Source organism: Argiope bruennichi, chromosome 3 (assembly GCF_947563725.1).
Source record: "Argiope bruennichi chromosome 3, qqArgBrue1.1, whole genome shotgun sequence".
Taxonomy (NCBI): Eukaryota; Metazoa; Arthropoda; class Arachnida; order Araneae; family Araneidae; genus Argiope; species Argiope bruennichi.
In genome coordinates, this window is record NC_079153.1 from 28379856 (window position 1) to 28396591 (window position 16736).

A 16736-nucleotide genomic window follows, 5' to 3' on the forward strand; every position below is an offset into this window, starting at 1 on the left:
AACCGAAGAACACGTTTTCAGAATTATGTCTATCTGTTTATAAATGAACAAATTAACTCAAAATATTGTTTTCTTCTGGACTACGAAACTTAATATTTTATATCAAATTTGTAGATAGATTTTTGACAAAAATTGAATAAAATCCACTCACAGGAAGTCTGTCTGTCAAACTTCCTGAGTGCAAGGGAGCACGATAACTACAAATAGCATAAATCTAGATATATGGAACTTCAGAGGTAAATTTAAAATCTAAAATGTAAATCTGTATCAAATTTTAAACTAAATTTATCTAGAGATTGACTATCTATCTGATTGTACTTTTCACATGCGTATGAGCATTATAACACAAAACTGGATCAAGTAGATAAATGAAGTTAAGGATAAAATTTTAGCAATTAAAATGTAGATATTTTTTTTTAAATTTTGAATCAAATATGTCAATTCTATTATTTATCAGACTCGCATGCATATAAACGCTAAGACTCAGAAACATAAGAACATAGATAAATAAAACTGAGTGCACAGTTTTAAAATCTAAAATAAGATTCAATTCAGATTTTCAACTACATTCCTTTAGGGTTTTACCGTCTATCAGTCATTTAATTCTCATGAATGTAAACACGATAAATGAAAAACGCAACAACAGAAGTAATAAAATTTGGTACATGATCTTATTTAAATCAGTAGTTCTGTGACATTTTTTTTTCCAATCAGGCGTAAAAAAGGCATTCAAAATAAGTTTTCGATTTTTGTACTGCGCTATAAAGCACAAAAAAACCCTTAAGTCCGGGACATTGAAAACAAAAGTCTGAGCAGTCGGAGAATTCATGGTCTAGCTTAAAGTCAAACAGATTTATGCGGGTGATAACACTTTTATTCAGTAGTATGCGAGAAAGCATTGTGTCAGCATTTCCTCCAAAAATTATTTATAAAAAGCATGTTACTATTGTACATTTTGAGCTCATTCCTTAGCAGTGATAAAACCTTCTACGGATGAAAACAAACATAGGGCGATTTGACAGAAACATTCAGAATAATCCAATGAGAAAAAACTTTGCATTTCTTCTAATTGAATTTCGATCTCTGCATTTTGGATAAAATCGTGGTAAACTGAAAATATTTATCAACCTCTGTATTTTCAATATTCCCGCGCAATATGCTTACCCTGATATATGAGAGTTGCCTGTAAGTTAAAAGAAAATTTTTCTTTCAAATATCTACTGAATTCAAACTTGCCTTTTTCGTCAAAGACCTGTAAATCGACCCCCAGTGCAGGCACTTGACACTCACAAGTGTATAAAGTAGAAGAAAGATCACATCCAGAGAAAGCTCCAAACGTTTCTGAGGCTCCTGTTAATGAATAAAATAAATATATCGTAAACTAATTGTAATTTGTAATTCAATGTTTCAGATTCTCAGAAAAGGTGAGAGAGAGAGGAGCATAGAGAGAGTGAAAAAGAGAGAGGTTTCCTTAAATCAATCAAGAAAATGTCAGTTATACATTAACAAATAATAATACTGGTTTCCTGTTAGAAATTTTGCGTTAATGAAAACCATAATTCAGTATTCATAGCTCAACTTACCATAATGACTTACTATGTACAAATCCTTTTTGATATGATTGATTAAAAATTGGTAATCTTGTGGTTTGACTGGACTTCCTCCTAATGCAATGACTTTTAAACAATCCAAATTAGTTTCTGGACCTAAATGAAAATGAAATTTAAATCGGTTATTAATTGAATGTAATTCTAAAATTAAACTGAAAATTTTTCAAAGCATTGTTTTTTATTTACATTATTTTTTTCAATAAAATTTAATACCACTTAAAATATTTAAAATTTCTGCGATGCAAATTTCATAGTATTGATATGTTGTTCAAAACACTTTTGAAATCACCGATATTAAAGTCTTAGAGTTTTGCTTCATCTTTTTTATTATCGGTTAATGATAGTAAGAATGTCAATTTGTCAAACTGTATAAGAGTTTGTGTTTTTCTATTGTATTTTCATCGAGCATGAAACTGTTTTTTTATAATTACTAATAATTTTGGCTATCATTTAGGAAAAAATACGAGAAAATGCAAACAGGAAATAAAATGGCGATTAATCGGAATTGTTTTGCCGCCATAGAACTTCATTGTGTCATATTAGATATTTTATTTGGAAATTAATAGACATGTCATTTTATAAAGCATTGCAACATATTTTGTCTATTTTGTGTAAAAATTTGAAACTAGAAATATTTTTCAAAAGGTGCTTGATCTGAAATAAGGAGGCTTCCCTATTGGAAATCATGTTTATTTCAAGTCTTATTCCCATCCTTCCTATAGGAGAAAAATTGAAGTTCCATTTCAAAACGCTCTTTTGTGAAATCCATTTGTTTTGTAAAATATGTAATTCAACTGATTGTTTTGTAATAAAAGACAAAAAATGCAATAGGGTGTTCTATAAACCCTTTAAATAATTTAAGATCATAAAACTTAGAAAATTCCTAGAAAGCACGTTTTTGCTTTTGAATTAAAATGTAGGGAAAAGACATTTTTTCCGATCTGGAGGCTAAAACTAAAATCGTATAGCATGAGGAGATTATATAAATATACTAATTAATTAATTAATAAATAATTAATTATAATTTAAATTTTTCATGAATATTTATAAATATTTTATATTTATTGAAGCTTAATTTACCTATCATACAGTTTCGACATATATCGCAGAGATGTTGGCTTTAAATTTTAGGATCTTGATGAAAACGTTTTAGTGCTTTAATATATTACTAAAAAGACGTTTAAAAATTATTATTTCATATTTTTCTGAAAATTTATTTATTTCATAATTAATTGCTATTTTTATTTTGGAATCTAGCAACCGTAAAAGAATATACCCACCCTACCTAAACGGTATTGCGACAACTGCACGAACATTGAAAGTGGATTCATAAATGTCATTACTAGCCAATGTAATAGCTGCAATCTCCCGAAAGGAATACGTTCTGTGATAAGAGTGGATATAACTCAACAGTACACCATTTCTGCACTCACAAAAATATTTTTTTCTGAAATGAAAACTGCTTACTTTTCTAGGCGTTTTCCATCCTTGTACTCTGGATATTCCCTTTTAAAATATTAAATGCAGTTTTCAACTTTTCTGAATTCTTCACCAGTAACACATTTCTTATTGAATCATAGCAAAATTAAGCTATAAATATAAAATTCCCTTCATAACATATTAAATATTGTTAAGAATTTGTAATGACCTTCCATGCATAGTTGATTTATCGGTAAGGGTGAGAGTTTTTGGCGACAAAAATCAAAAGATCCCGAATATTCAACAATATTGGCAAAAACACCATTTAGATTTCGGTTCCGTCGTTTTGCTCTGAAAAATTCGATACTTTGTTGCAGATAATAACCCGAAAGACGGAATTGAGATAAACGAATCTTTGAACAAAGCCTTTCTATGAAATGTCGATCTCCTGTGAGTTCACTCTGAGCGCTTTGAGCTGACATTCGTTATTTACCCGTGAACAAATTTCGATTTGATAAAAGAAAATCTATATACTAAATTTCTTATATCTAGCTCTCTTTGACAAATTTGGTATCAAAACCACATAAAAATTTTCTTTCGTCATATTTCAAAGTGTTTCTTAGTTATCTTTATCGCAGACACACACAGACAGATGGACGGACATATATTATGCCAAAAAAATGTGTTTTTATAACTCAAGAAAATCTGAAATTTAGAGATGCGTCAAAATCTTGAATTAGAATCTTTTGGCGATCACAATATTTTCCCAATATTTCCCCAATATTTCGTGTATGAGAAAATAAAAAACGATGCATTTGTTCAGAAAGCTTTGATTAAGAATATTAACTTACCAGGAAGAATATTTTCTTGTTCAAAATCATCTATATACGATTGTGAAATAAATACGAAGTTCACTTTATTCTCGGAAATCATATTCCAAAAATTGAAATTCTTTTTATATATAGGAATTCCGTCATACAATAAAAGAGTCACTCCTAAAGCTAAATTTGGGACCACATAATCCCAAACAGCCCATCCAACCTGAAACACACATTAATGGATTGCTTTGATTACACAGTATATCCATACTAATTGTGAACAAAATGTTTATTTGTTTAACCTTAAGAAATAGGCTTATATTTCCGGATGAAAAAGTGCTTTAAATGACATAAAGAATTATATTTTATGTTCATGTAATATTAGCAAAAATAAATGTATTGCTGAAAATATTCTAAGATATAGATATTTAGATAAATTCTTCGAACTTACTTGCCTTATTTATTAAAATGTTTATGCCATGCCAATATTCTAAACTAAAACGTTCCACTCTTTTTCAACAAAAGTTGGTTAAGTTATGAAGTTTTATATTAAATTATTTAACAAAGAATTATTCGAGAGGCATTATATAAAAGAAAAAATATTAAAACTGCTCCTATTTGGGAAAAAAGTATTATTATTCAGTGCATTTAACAACAATACTTTGTGTTATTCACTTTAGTTTAATTTTTTTTAATGTAAATAGAAACTATTATTTTTTGTTGTGTAATGTTTTTCTTGTGTTTATGTCGGATGTAATTTCATGTATAAAAGAAATCAAATTCAAAATCGAATCGAAACTGTCATTTCAAGAATTTATATCTTTAAATAATTATGTTGGATACATTCAGTGATCGTCAATTTTGAAGAAAAGCAGAAATTTCTTGTAATAAAAAGAATAATTTATTATTATTATTATTATGTTCATTGAATCAGAATTATTTTAATTTTTATAATAATAATTTGTATTGATAAAAAGATAAAAAGAAATAGTTCATAACCAGATTCAAAATAAGACAAAACAGAATGCCAAGCCTGAATTAGGATACTAATGTTCCCAGCACCCTATAAAGCCAAATAATAAAAACCAAATACAACACTTAAAGATTCCGCAAAGAGCAAGCGTGTCACAGGGAAAAGTGCGGCTGTATGGTTACCGTACATGAGTATCTTATCTGGCGAGAAAGATGCTTTCTTAAATAAATTATTTTTGAGCAGAAGACAAATATTTACTAGTAATTGAAATATTTTCCAAAAAGAATATAAATCCCAACTTATAAAAAAGTCTAAATGAAATTTCATTTTAAAATTAAAAATAATTAATATAAAGAATCCCGGTAAAGATTGTTTCTAAAAAAGCTGACTTCAATCATATAACTCTAAAATAGTAACAAAATCAAATTCTTTTAAAAACATAATTATAAAAAGTGAAATGCGTTAAAATTTAGGTTACTAAATATGAATAAATACCTGAAAGAAATATTATTCATAAAATTATGGTTTCATTTTGGGAAAAATTACAAAGTGCTTTAAGCTATTACGTGGCATAAGTTTAAGGAAAACAGAAACTTACTGCAGAATTCGTATACACAATATCACCACTTTGCAGATTTAAATGAAGAGAAAAATCCCTGAGCTGGCATAAGATAACCTACGAGAACATAAATGTAATTGTAAAATTCGTTTGGCAAAATTTTATATAAATATTTTGGTAAAAAGACAAAATTATCACCATCAAAAATTTATTATTTGAAAAAGTAAATTTGGAAGCGTTTAAAAGAAAATATTATTACAAATTGTTTTGGAGTTATTTTATTTACTTGTATTGAAGAAAAAGAAATTCGAATCTAAAATCATTAAAGGAATTCAAAATATATAGGAATATATAGGATATATATGTGGTGACGCTTTATAAGCGAAATAACAGTAAAAAAAAATGAAACTGATAAAATAATCAGCCAAAAAATAAAAATTGAGCCCAAAGGTGAGTTCTGTCCTCGCCTATCGCAAATAACAACATTGGGGACCCGATGACGAAAATACGCAAACCGTCATACAACTGTTCTGGCGCCCTCTACCAGAAATAAATAAAATTTAAAAAAGCTGATAAAAAATCAGCCAAAAAAATAGAAAATGAAGCTGTTAATTAATCAGCCAATAAAAAAATGAGGCTGATAAATAATCAACCATTAAAAATGGATAAGGCCAATATCACCACTAATAACACCAAAAGAAACAGGGCAAAATATCGTTCGTTTCAGCTCCGACTCACTGGAGGGGGAGTAATGTGGTGATACTTTATAAGATACCAGCCAGATACCAGCTACGAGACATGAGTAACTACTTTTGTCTTGTGGTCATGTTACTCGGCCAATCACCGTACCGAAAGCTTCTCATTCTTATTTCTGAGGTACCCCCCAGTGGGATTATTTTATAACATATATGTTTTGATAAAAACTACTATTACAATGTTCTCTTCAAAGTGACTTCTTTGATTACAAAGTGATTTTAGTCGGTATTCATGCAAAAATGTAAACGCAGATTGCAATCATTCTTTCGTTAATGTTTCCGATGGCTCCGTCGCCAAACTTCATCGGAATTTGCGAATCTTCGTTCTTTGAAAAAAATTATTCCCCCAAATTTAAAGTCACATGGATCGAGAACAGGTGAATAATCTGGTTGTAGATGGTTCAAAATGACAAATGTTTTGACAACAATTTGACATCATAATAAACCTCTGAATCACGGCTTTATCGCGACAAAACACTTACGACTTAGCCTGCCCTAAACTAAACTAAATTCAGCGGCACGACAGCTCTATGTGGGCTAAGGCCTATTGTGCCCATATCTGCTTTCTTGACCGAGGACCCTGGGATGCGAGGCATATGTCCCGGTTAGGTGGTCAACCTAACGCGGAACCCTCATTGTTTAGTTCCCAAGCATGCTTGGTCCTTAGTTTATCGACCCACTGGCCTACCCTAAAACAGGAAATTTGGAATGACTGTGAACATGAGCTATATGCATGAGGGGAATACATTTGAGCTGGATGCTTCCGTTTCTGACATGATAGTCACGGAAAGAAGAACAAAATATTAGAGGCGGGGGCATTTATATTTTTCGGAAAACATTTAAAAAAATGACATAACATCATTGTGCTAATAGCATTTTAATAAAGTTAGAAAAAATTAGCTTTTGAATAAATAATTTGAAGCTTAATATTATAATCCAATCAAATAATTGAATAATTAGCTTCTCCCTTACTCCTGCCGAATGGACGACCCCTTTCGGATCACCAGTGGTGCCTGATGTGAAATTGATGATGGTCGGATGATTGAAAGGTAGCTGCTTAAACTCTAATTCTGGCCCTGTTCCATCTGGTGTCATTCCACTTTGAAGGAAATCTTCTAAAAGAATACTAGGAGAAATGTGTATTTGGTTAATTATATATAGATATGCTTTAAGTAAGTACTTTATTAATAAATTTTAAAATTGGAAGCGTTCCGAAAGAGAATTATAAAATTCTCAAACTTTATTATTAATCATTTCTCATTGATTGTTAATTGAGATTTTTTTTCAATTTTTCATTAACATAAACTACAAAGTATTAATTAAAAATATTGGAATGACACTTTGGTACACAGAACTTTTATATTCTGTATGTTTTTGTATTCTGTACTTCCTGGTTTTTAAAATATTTATATTAACAATTTGTTTCACAACTGTATGCAACTTAACTGTTAATTAAATTAAAGGATTTTGCTCAAATTGAACATTTTAATATGACCATTTATGAAGAATTTAATCAGCATGCTAATCGAATAACCAGTTACTTTAACATATTTGAAATTTGCTGACAAATGTTATGTAATTTTTGACAGATGTTATGTAATTTAATGACAAACAAATGGGATGTAAAAATATTAATTCTATTTATAAAAATTTTTACTCTCTCGTATACGAAATACACAAACAGAAAATGTAGCTATTAAAATAAAATTTGCACTTGAGTGTTTGAAGAATTTCCATATCCTAGATTTTCCTGACACTGCAAAACACGTTTTTGTAACTATATTTGTCATTCTAGATGAATGATATTTGGTACGTGGAGATTCAGAGGAAGTCTGACTGTCCGGCTTTCGGCTGCAAAAATTACAAAACTGAAAGAGCTAAATAGATAAAATTTGGTATGCAAATTTAGAAAGCTATGTATATTGAAATATCTATGCTATGCATTTATGAAATACTTTAAAAATATATATGTTGGGCTCCTGGTTTCATGAATTACCTTTTGGGAATATCTGACATATCACGATATAAGGTTTCTTCTTTAGTTGGCACAATAATCACTTTTTCTAAATTTGGGAGATCTGCAAAGAAGAAAAATGTTTATTTTTTAATTGCTTTAAATAAAAATATGCAAATGGAATTTTTTTTAAATAACATTTTTATGTTGGTCTAATTTTCCTTTATAAATTCATAGTCATAAAATGGAAGAAATACTAGTTACAAGAGTATTTCAGTTCAAGCCATACTGTTATATAAATTAAGTGATAGATTTCATTAATTATTTACTACAAAAACCTAATAATGTTTAAGTCATATTTATTTGCTTTATATCTGTATATGATTTAAAAAATAAAGCTTACATAATTACTATATAATTTATGCAGTATTTTACTGCATAAATTATTTTCCTACTTTATTTATAAATAATAATTTTTTTAATTAAATATTTTAGTGATTCACAACTTTTAATTGATATTTCCAGATCTAAATAACATTTAACTATTTAGGAAAGTTATAAGCATTTTTTTTTTTTGCTAAGATTAAAATTATGTTAAATAATTTAATATTTGCATCTGACTAAACTTTATTTCTTCAATAAGTGTAAGCAAGAAACATCATTTGAAATAATTTGCAGTTAAACTGAGTTCCATCATTTTGACTTAAAAGTAGTTTTAGTAGATAGTTTCCTAACTTACTCTTGGCAACAAAGGGCAGATTATCAATGGGATAATACTGTTTTCCATCAGCTTGAAAATGATCGACCGAAATAATAAATTTTGGATTCACTTTCTGCATAATAAGTGATGCCATCTGTAAAAAAATTAATTAACTAACTACAAATCAAAACTATTTTTAAACTTATTTGACAGCAGATTTTGATTTCTACTTTTAAAAAAAATTGAGGTAAAAAATCTGCCCTTTGAGTTCAATTTTTTTATAATAAATGTATAAGCATTACAAATTAAAAATACAATATCCTTTTTTATGATATAAAGTTTATTTTTAAACATTAGAATGAGTAAAGCATCATAGTCTGACAAACAAAACCCATCTCCATCTGCTTGAATATTTCTATACAATCCTGAAATATTCAAATAAATTTAGAAATATTATTTATAAGCAGTCTTTGGCGACCAGTGGATTTGTAGAGATTAACAGCTGCCAAAAAAGAATGAAATATATTGTGTTATTATAGCTAATGGCTTCTTCAGCAAAATATTTTTTCTCCATATCAAATTTTAATTGAAATATAATTCACACTATTTTAGAAGCTATCCTCTTTATTGTATTAACATTCTCTTCATTACCACTGCCATCATTGTGCGATGTATTACTCCAATTCTCTATCTGTATTTTTATACATGCAATTATATTATAGGAAAGAACAATTTTTTAAAAAATGGCCGCAATTTAAAAATGTTTCACCGTTGTGCAATTCTTTAGTTTAAGCTTAAAAGTAAGTACAATAGAATTTAAAAATATCTTTAAAAGCATGTCTTAAAATTATCAATATGAAAAAATATGCGAAATCTTGATCATTAACAATAAATAAAATCTCCGATGAAATATTGTCAGTAACGATAAAAAAAAATTCAGTATCACACCAATAATGGGATATATTGCTATAAAATATTAAGATACATTTAAAATATTTTTAAAAATTTGTTAAAAGTAGAAAAAACTGTGAAAGATTTGAATATTGTAGGCTATAATGGGAAACGTTTCGTATTTTTCATTTGAAACTATGCTTACTCTGGGTCCATGATAAGGCAGTGGCCCACCCCATATAGCGCCAACACTCAAACTTGCTAACATCGCAAACAAAGCTTCTTTTCGGTTAGAGATGTAATCTGTAAAAAGACAATTATTTAAGAAAATGGTCATATCTGTTTTGAATGAACTAGTTTTAAAAATTATTTTTTAAGTCGGATATTTTAAGTTTTAAAATAATCAATCTGCTTGTAGCTCTGCAGCATTTTTAACTCTATATAGAGAAATCAATGCAAAGCAAAAACAATAAAGTTATGAAAATCATTAATTGTTTCTTAAAAAATATTTAATTTTTTTCAATTTATTTTATATGACTGATATTTTAACTCTAACAAATTATCATAAAATTATAAAAGAGTAAATTTTCCTTTCATCTACTTTCGCATAGCTTTGATTATAATTTTAATATTGAATTCTATTTATAATCTTAATGAAATGTCTCACCATGAAAAATGTATAAAATTTAAGTATCATTAAGTATTTGAAGTTTTTTTACTTTTATCATGAGACAAAATTTTATTGGCTGTAATATACATTAATCTTTCCATTAAATTTAACGTTAATATTGTAATTCAAACAAATCAAACAGAACAGTTCAGCTAGTTACATTTCGATTCCTCCTATTTTTATTGTTGCTTTGTACATCTAATGCACTAATTTTAAGAAAATTTAAAATACAGAATAAGAAAAACTTGCATATTTATTAAAAAATTAAAAATTAAATTAATATTTAAAAAAATTATAATCATTTAAAAAAATAATTTTTTAAATATAATTTATTTGAATAATAACCTAGAAAATTTTAGAACTATTTTCAAAAAGAATATGGAAATAATTCTTTTTCTATTTTTTTTAGTTTGATTAATGTAAGAATTTTCAATTTATTATCTCGATAAAAATCATCTGCTCCTCAATTTTTTTGAAATCGTTTGCCTTTATTTCGAAATTCTACATTTTAATATTAATTTCAAAGTTCTTAGAATTTATTTGCTTCTTGTCTGATTTTTATGATACCTTTGATATTTCGGTATATCATTCATTACTGAGAAATGGAAAGGAGGTAAGTGGAATGTTTTAAAAGAATTAATGGTATCAATTAAATATCAAGGTTTCTTTTTGTTTTTTTACGGCTGTTGTTTGTTAATTTTTTCATAATAGTTACATTTAGTATAACAATGATTTTTGTAATGTTACTGACGACCCTGTTATTAATGAAACAGCATATTTTTGGGAGATGTCTTCTTCAAACATCGAAACTGTCGCACGCTATAAATTGCGTCCCTTTGCAAAAAATGGTGCAGTCGGTTCATAGAATTTTGTAATTTCAGAATTCAAAAGAGATTGAACAATAACAGTCTATAAAAGTTCAGAAAGTATATACTTCATAGATAAAATATAATCTATCGATAAAGTTCATGTTTCAATTTAATAAAACCTAAACAATAACTGCTTTACAGTATTGTTTATCTTGTCAGGTTATCTATCAGTCAATTTAATTTTTTAAGTTTTAAAATGCCTCCCACCCCCTATTGATTTTTCAGCAATTTTTCATTAAAAAAAAGTACAAAGAAATGAAATAGAAACTAAATTCTATTGCAATGTAATTTTATTTTACAGCTATTTGACCCTTCTCTTTCTAAGAAAATTTAAAAGACATTTAACAAAATGTTAGCTTTTAATTGTTCTAGATGTTAATAGGTTAAGGTGTACTTACACACTTGAAGATTTTTTTTTAAATTTTAACTTTAAAAGTCCAGTTTTTTCATAGTAGGTCATTAATATATGTTTAAACTCATTTCAGTGTGAAAAAACTATATTACACTAATTATTAATTAATTAATTAATTAATATTTAATGAGCTAATTAGTCTATTTTTTGAAACATAATATCTTAAATTCTAATTTGCACAGACACATAACTCTAATTGGAAATTATGCCTATTATTAATCTTCATGTTGTCTGCCTCAATCAAGTTATAAAAATGTATAGTTTTTTTTAAACAATTTTTTCATCAACGATGAATAGAAAAAACGAGATTTTTTCTGTAATTTTAACTTTCAAATAGCTATAAAAATTTTATTTCTATAAATTTAACTTTGATTGAGGCACAAAACATCCGCTATTTTGTACAGATTATTTTGATATATAAATAACTGTATTTGGTTCATTTCTTGTTGAGTTATGATTGTTTGAATGAAGCAACATAGTGGAAAAATAACATTCTTCATAAAATGAGTTTTAAAAACACAGTAACTAGAGTTTTTAATGAAAGCTCCCCAAGAAAAATAATTATAACTCGAGAAATATTTCGAATATTGATAACATCTTGGTATTGTTTGAAAGCTAAAGGATTAGACAACATTATTAAGCAATAAAAAAAAATATTCGATATTTTGAACGATTTTCAAAGTTTCAAGTGTGTACATACACCTTAATGTAATTCTGAATAATACTTACAAGCTACTCTATCACCACATTTTAAACCATGCTTCCGAAATGCAGCAGTGTACAGTTGTACTTGCTCATATATTTCAGCGAATGTCACTGTTTCTCTGTTTCCCAATTCATCTGAAATAAGACATCGTTCCAAATGATCAAAAATTACTAATTCTACTTGAATTTCTACTTAGATTTGATTCAATGAAGAGTAATGTGTTTCTGTATTTTCTTATTCTAACTTATGCCTTTTCTACCTCTAAACAAAGTGAAATCTTTTTGTGTTGACAAAAATAATTTCGCCAAATGTTTATACTTTACACTTATAGAAACTCTAATATTGATGAAAAGGTGATACTAATTTATAAAACAAATTCAACGTAAAAAAAAACCTAATCAAAAGTAATATTACTCATGTGAAGATTTTATTAACTTGTGAAATATTTCTAAGTTAAGAACCATTATTATGTTATTGCTTTTGATAATTAATTCACAAAGTTGAGAAATGTTAAGGTATCGACTACGTTCGAAGGAATATTTTTGAAAAATTAGACTTTTTTGAAAACTATTCATGGTTTTTAGATGTATTGTCAATTATAAACACCATAAATACAAAAATAAAGATATTTGAAAGTATAATATATTTTGCGAAATAGGAAAATTTGTAGTATATTTTAATGAAATTTATCCAAAACGGTTAACACTCTACACAAAATTGTAATGCAGAAATCCTATTTTTCTTTGCACACAAGTTATAGAATATAATTATGAAAGAAATGAACCAAAATCTAAGAAACATTTTGAGATTCAAAGAAGTTACGGGTAAAAATATACGCATATATACATTTTTTCCATAAATTTACAACTTAATTTTTCTAAAAACATCTATAAATGAAAAAGTATTTCACTAAAAATTAAACTTTTGGATCATTTCATTGCCCATATTATTTATAACTCACACTGAAATTTTTATGTACATTTCTCTCTTAGTTTCTGAGATATCATGTTAACGGTGAAGAATTTTGATGAAAATTAAAGTTTTGAGAAAATTGAAGTCGAGGACAAATTTTAGCTAAAAATTGTTTAAAACTCTCCTGGATAATAGGCCAGGCTTTCTTTTCCTAGAAAAGATACTATTTTGGAAAGAGGAAAGTTTGAACTACAAGAAATAATAATAAAAAAGGAATTGCCAGTGTGGTCGATAACCAGTCCTTTTAACGTAGTCGGATTTAAGGTAAGATGATAAAAACCATGCTTAATGCATCTGGAAAACGACAATGCCATTTACAAAAACTAAAAAATGTGCAAGGTTCCTATTGAGAGAATAATCTTGCAAAAAATATTTATATAATTAGTCTTAACTGAAGCTCAGTAGCTGTACATCTAGTACATAGTGCCAATTTAAATTTCTAAAATCATCCAACATCTCCCCAAAAAATTTTTTTTATTGGGAGATGTTTAATTATTTTAGAAATTTAAGTATAAAGACATAGAGTCTCAATTCAAGCTCATTTGTTACACATTTAGTACATCGTAACAAATTAATTTCTTAGATCATTCAACATCTTCCAAAAAAGAAAAAGAACGTGGAAGTAGAATCTCAATTCAAGCTCAATCGTTATACATCTACTACATCGTGCCAATTTAATTTCCGAGATCGTTCAACATCTTCCAAGAAGAAAAAACACGAGGACTAAAGAGTCTCAAATCAAGCTCAATCGTTATATATCAAAAACATCGTATCAATTTAATTTCTAAGATCATTCAACATCTTCCAAAAAAGAAAAAGAACGTGGAAGTAGAATCTCAATTCAAGCTCAATCGTTATACATCTACTACATCGTGCCAATTTAATTTCCGAGATCGTTCAACATCTTCCAAGAAGAAAAAACACGAGGACTTAAGAGTCTCAAATCAAGCTCAATCGTTATATATCAAAAACATCGTATCAATTTAATTTCTAAGATCATTCAATATCTTCTAAGAAAAAAAAGAACGAGGATATAGATTCTCAACTCAAGCTCAGTTACATCTAATATATCGTGCCAAATTAATTTCAAATATCATTTAACAATTTCCAAGAATATAAAGAATGAGGACATAGAGTCTCAAGTCAAGCTCTGAAATGTTATACATCTAGTACGTCGTGCCTTCTTAAATAATTCAATATCTCCCTATAAGAAAAATAACTAGGGCATAGTTGCATAACATAAAATTACGTTAAATGATTTATAAAACAATATATAACAGTGGAATAAATCTAGCTAATGATCTTGTCTTTTCCTTATTGTACAAATAGAATATATAAAACGAAAAAAAAAATCAAATAAATTTTTTTTGACTTCATCTATTTTCAGATAAACACAACAGTATAAAAAATAATCCAACTAAAACACACACCTTTTTCTACTTGCTTGGAAAACATCAAAACGGGCATATATTATAATAAACAGAAATTTTGGACTAAAATAGTGCAGTATGTTCAATGCTGTAATATATTAAATTTCAACAGCATAAAAGCCTTATTTGTGCAGCGGAGACATAGAATCTGGGACTCGATATTGTGTGTACAATTAAACATCATATATTATTTTAAATAAGCATGTTTATACAATGGATTTTTGATATTTTAAAATAGGAAGCAAATAAAAATAATAATAAACTGTTTTATGGAGAGCAAATATATAAATAAATAAACTGAAAATCTTTTACAAATTAAACGAGGATAATACTTTACCGCAACATATAAGTGCAATTTTTTCGTCTCTAATTCTCATAATATTTTCAGCCACATTGAGTTTAGATCCGATAAACCACTCATTATCCATGAAACCATTTCCTGTCTTTTTAAATACCTGTATAAAAATTCAAAAAACTATTTTATTTTCTGATGCATTCAATTTCTCAATCAAATTAAGAAAACAAAACGATAAAAAGTGCACATTTATATAATTAATCCTATAGGCATGATTTTTCATGAAAAAAATGGCATCTATAAATCTGTATAAATAAATGTGAGATAGAAAGAAAAATTGAATTTAACTAATTAAAATTTTCTTCATTAACATTTTTCTTTTTTTAAATTAAAAATATTATAAGTGATTACAAAAATCAGTTATTAAATTAATTAAAATTAATTAATTCGGAAAAAAGGAACGCTAGTAATGATTAACATATGCCAAATGACGATTTTAAATAATAATGAGTTCTGGCTAATCGCACGAGAATGGCACCTTCTTTGCCTAAACATTCAAGGTCATATGAATGATAACATAACGTAACTCTAATTCATGCTTCTGTGACTGCAGCTTTTATGAGTTTTTTTAAATAGTGTTGCTGACATGAAGTGGAAGAAATATTGGAAAACTCATGTTGTGCATGCTTCATAACTCATGCTTCTGTGATTGCAGCTTTTATGGTTTTTTTTAAATAGTGTTGTTAACATGAAGTGGAAGAAATATTGGAAAACTCATGTTGCGCATGCTTCATAATTCATACTTCTGTGATTGCAGCTTTGATGGGTTTTTTTAGACAATGTTGCTGAGATGAAGTGGAAGAAATATTGGAAAACTCATTTTGAGCAACTTCATGTTGGTTATTATACAGCATTATTTAATATATTTGAGCTCAATTTCAAAATTTAATTTGAAGAGGAGTATAATATTTTTTCATGAGGTGTTTTGCTAACAAGGTGGTGGATATAATTAGACTTAGCCGTGCTCATGAAACAAGAACTCATAATAAAATAGAATTGTAGTATCTTCTTTTGGTTAAAGTGAAATTGAAATTCTTGAGACATAAATCTGACTCGACTCAATTATAGGGAGATATGTTGCCTCCCTAGACTACTTTCGAGAGAAATTCAATGTATTTGCTCTTTGCTTTAGGAGGAACCTTTACCATCTAAGTTGATCAGAATAAGCAAAATGCTTTAAAGTGCAAATTATTACATAAATCAGGTTGATAATTATTATCTGGTTGATCATAATAATCAGTTAGGTCATTCAGGTTAGCTCAAAAATGAAATCCATATTTTCTTCCGCAACTTATTTTCCTTAGCCATGCTTTGCCTCAACCCATTCGACTTCTGATGAACAATGTGTTTGACATGAATAAAGATCAAAATAAAAAGTGAACGAATAAGCCTATCTACTTGAACTGTGTATTCTTTACATTTGTTAAGACATGTCATCTTGGGCAAATTTGATTCAACAAGGTTTTGAATTCTTCATATTTGTTAAATCATCGTGTGTTGATTTAATTCCCAAGGTTTGTAAACTCTTCACGGCTGTTAGAATGAATTATCATCTGCAGATGTGATTAAATAAAATTTTGGCGTATAAATAACTATGATTCGATCTATAGTTTGCATGAAATATTTAATGCAATGTTGCTGTT

The 16736-nt window shown here is 27.8% G+C and overlaps 1 protein-coding gene across 2 annotated transcripts in view; it reads right to left on the bottom strand.

The window, feature by feature from the left end:
• Positions 1–16736, bottom strand: part of LOC129963861 (acetoacetyl-CoA synthetase-like) — a 35369-nt gene that overhangs the window by 15341 nt on the left and 3292 nt on the right. For both annotated transcript variants that reach the window (XM_056078438.1, XM_056078439.1), the window contains exons 4-13: positions 15076–15193; positions 12360–12470; positions 9885–9982; positions 8828–8942; positions 8131–8212; positions 7107–7260; positions 5419–5496; positions 3881–4070; positions 1584–1706; positions 1237–1350 (exon numbers count right to left, since the gene is read on the bottom strand). In XM_056078438.1, the coding sequence (XP_055934413.1) occupies positions 1237–1350; positions 1584–1706; positions 3881–4070; positions 5419–5496; positions 7107–7260; positions 8131–8212; positions 8828–8942; positions 9885–9982; positions 12360–12470; positions 15076–15193 (1183 nt within the window). The remainder of the gene's footprint in view (positions 1–1236; positions 1351–1583; positions 1707–3880; positions 4071–5418; positions 5497–7106; positions 7261–8130; positions 8213–8827; positions 8943–9884; positions 9983–12359; positions 12471–15075; positions 15194–16736) is intronic.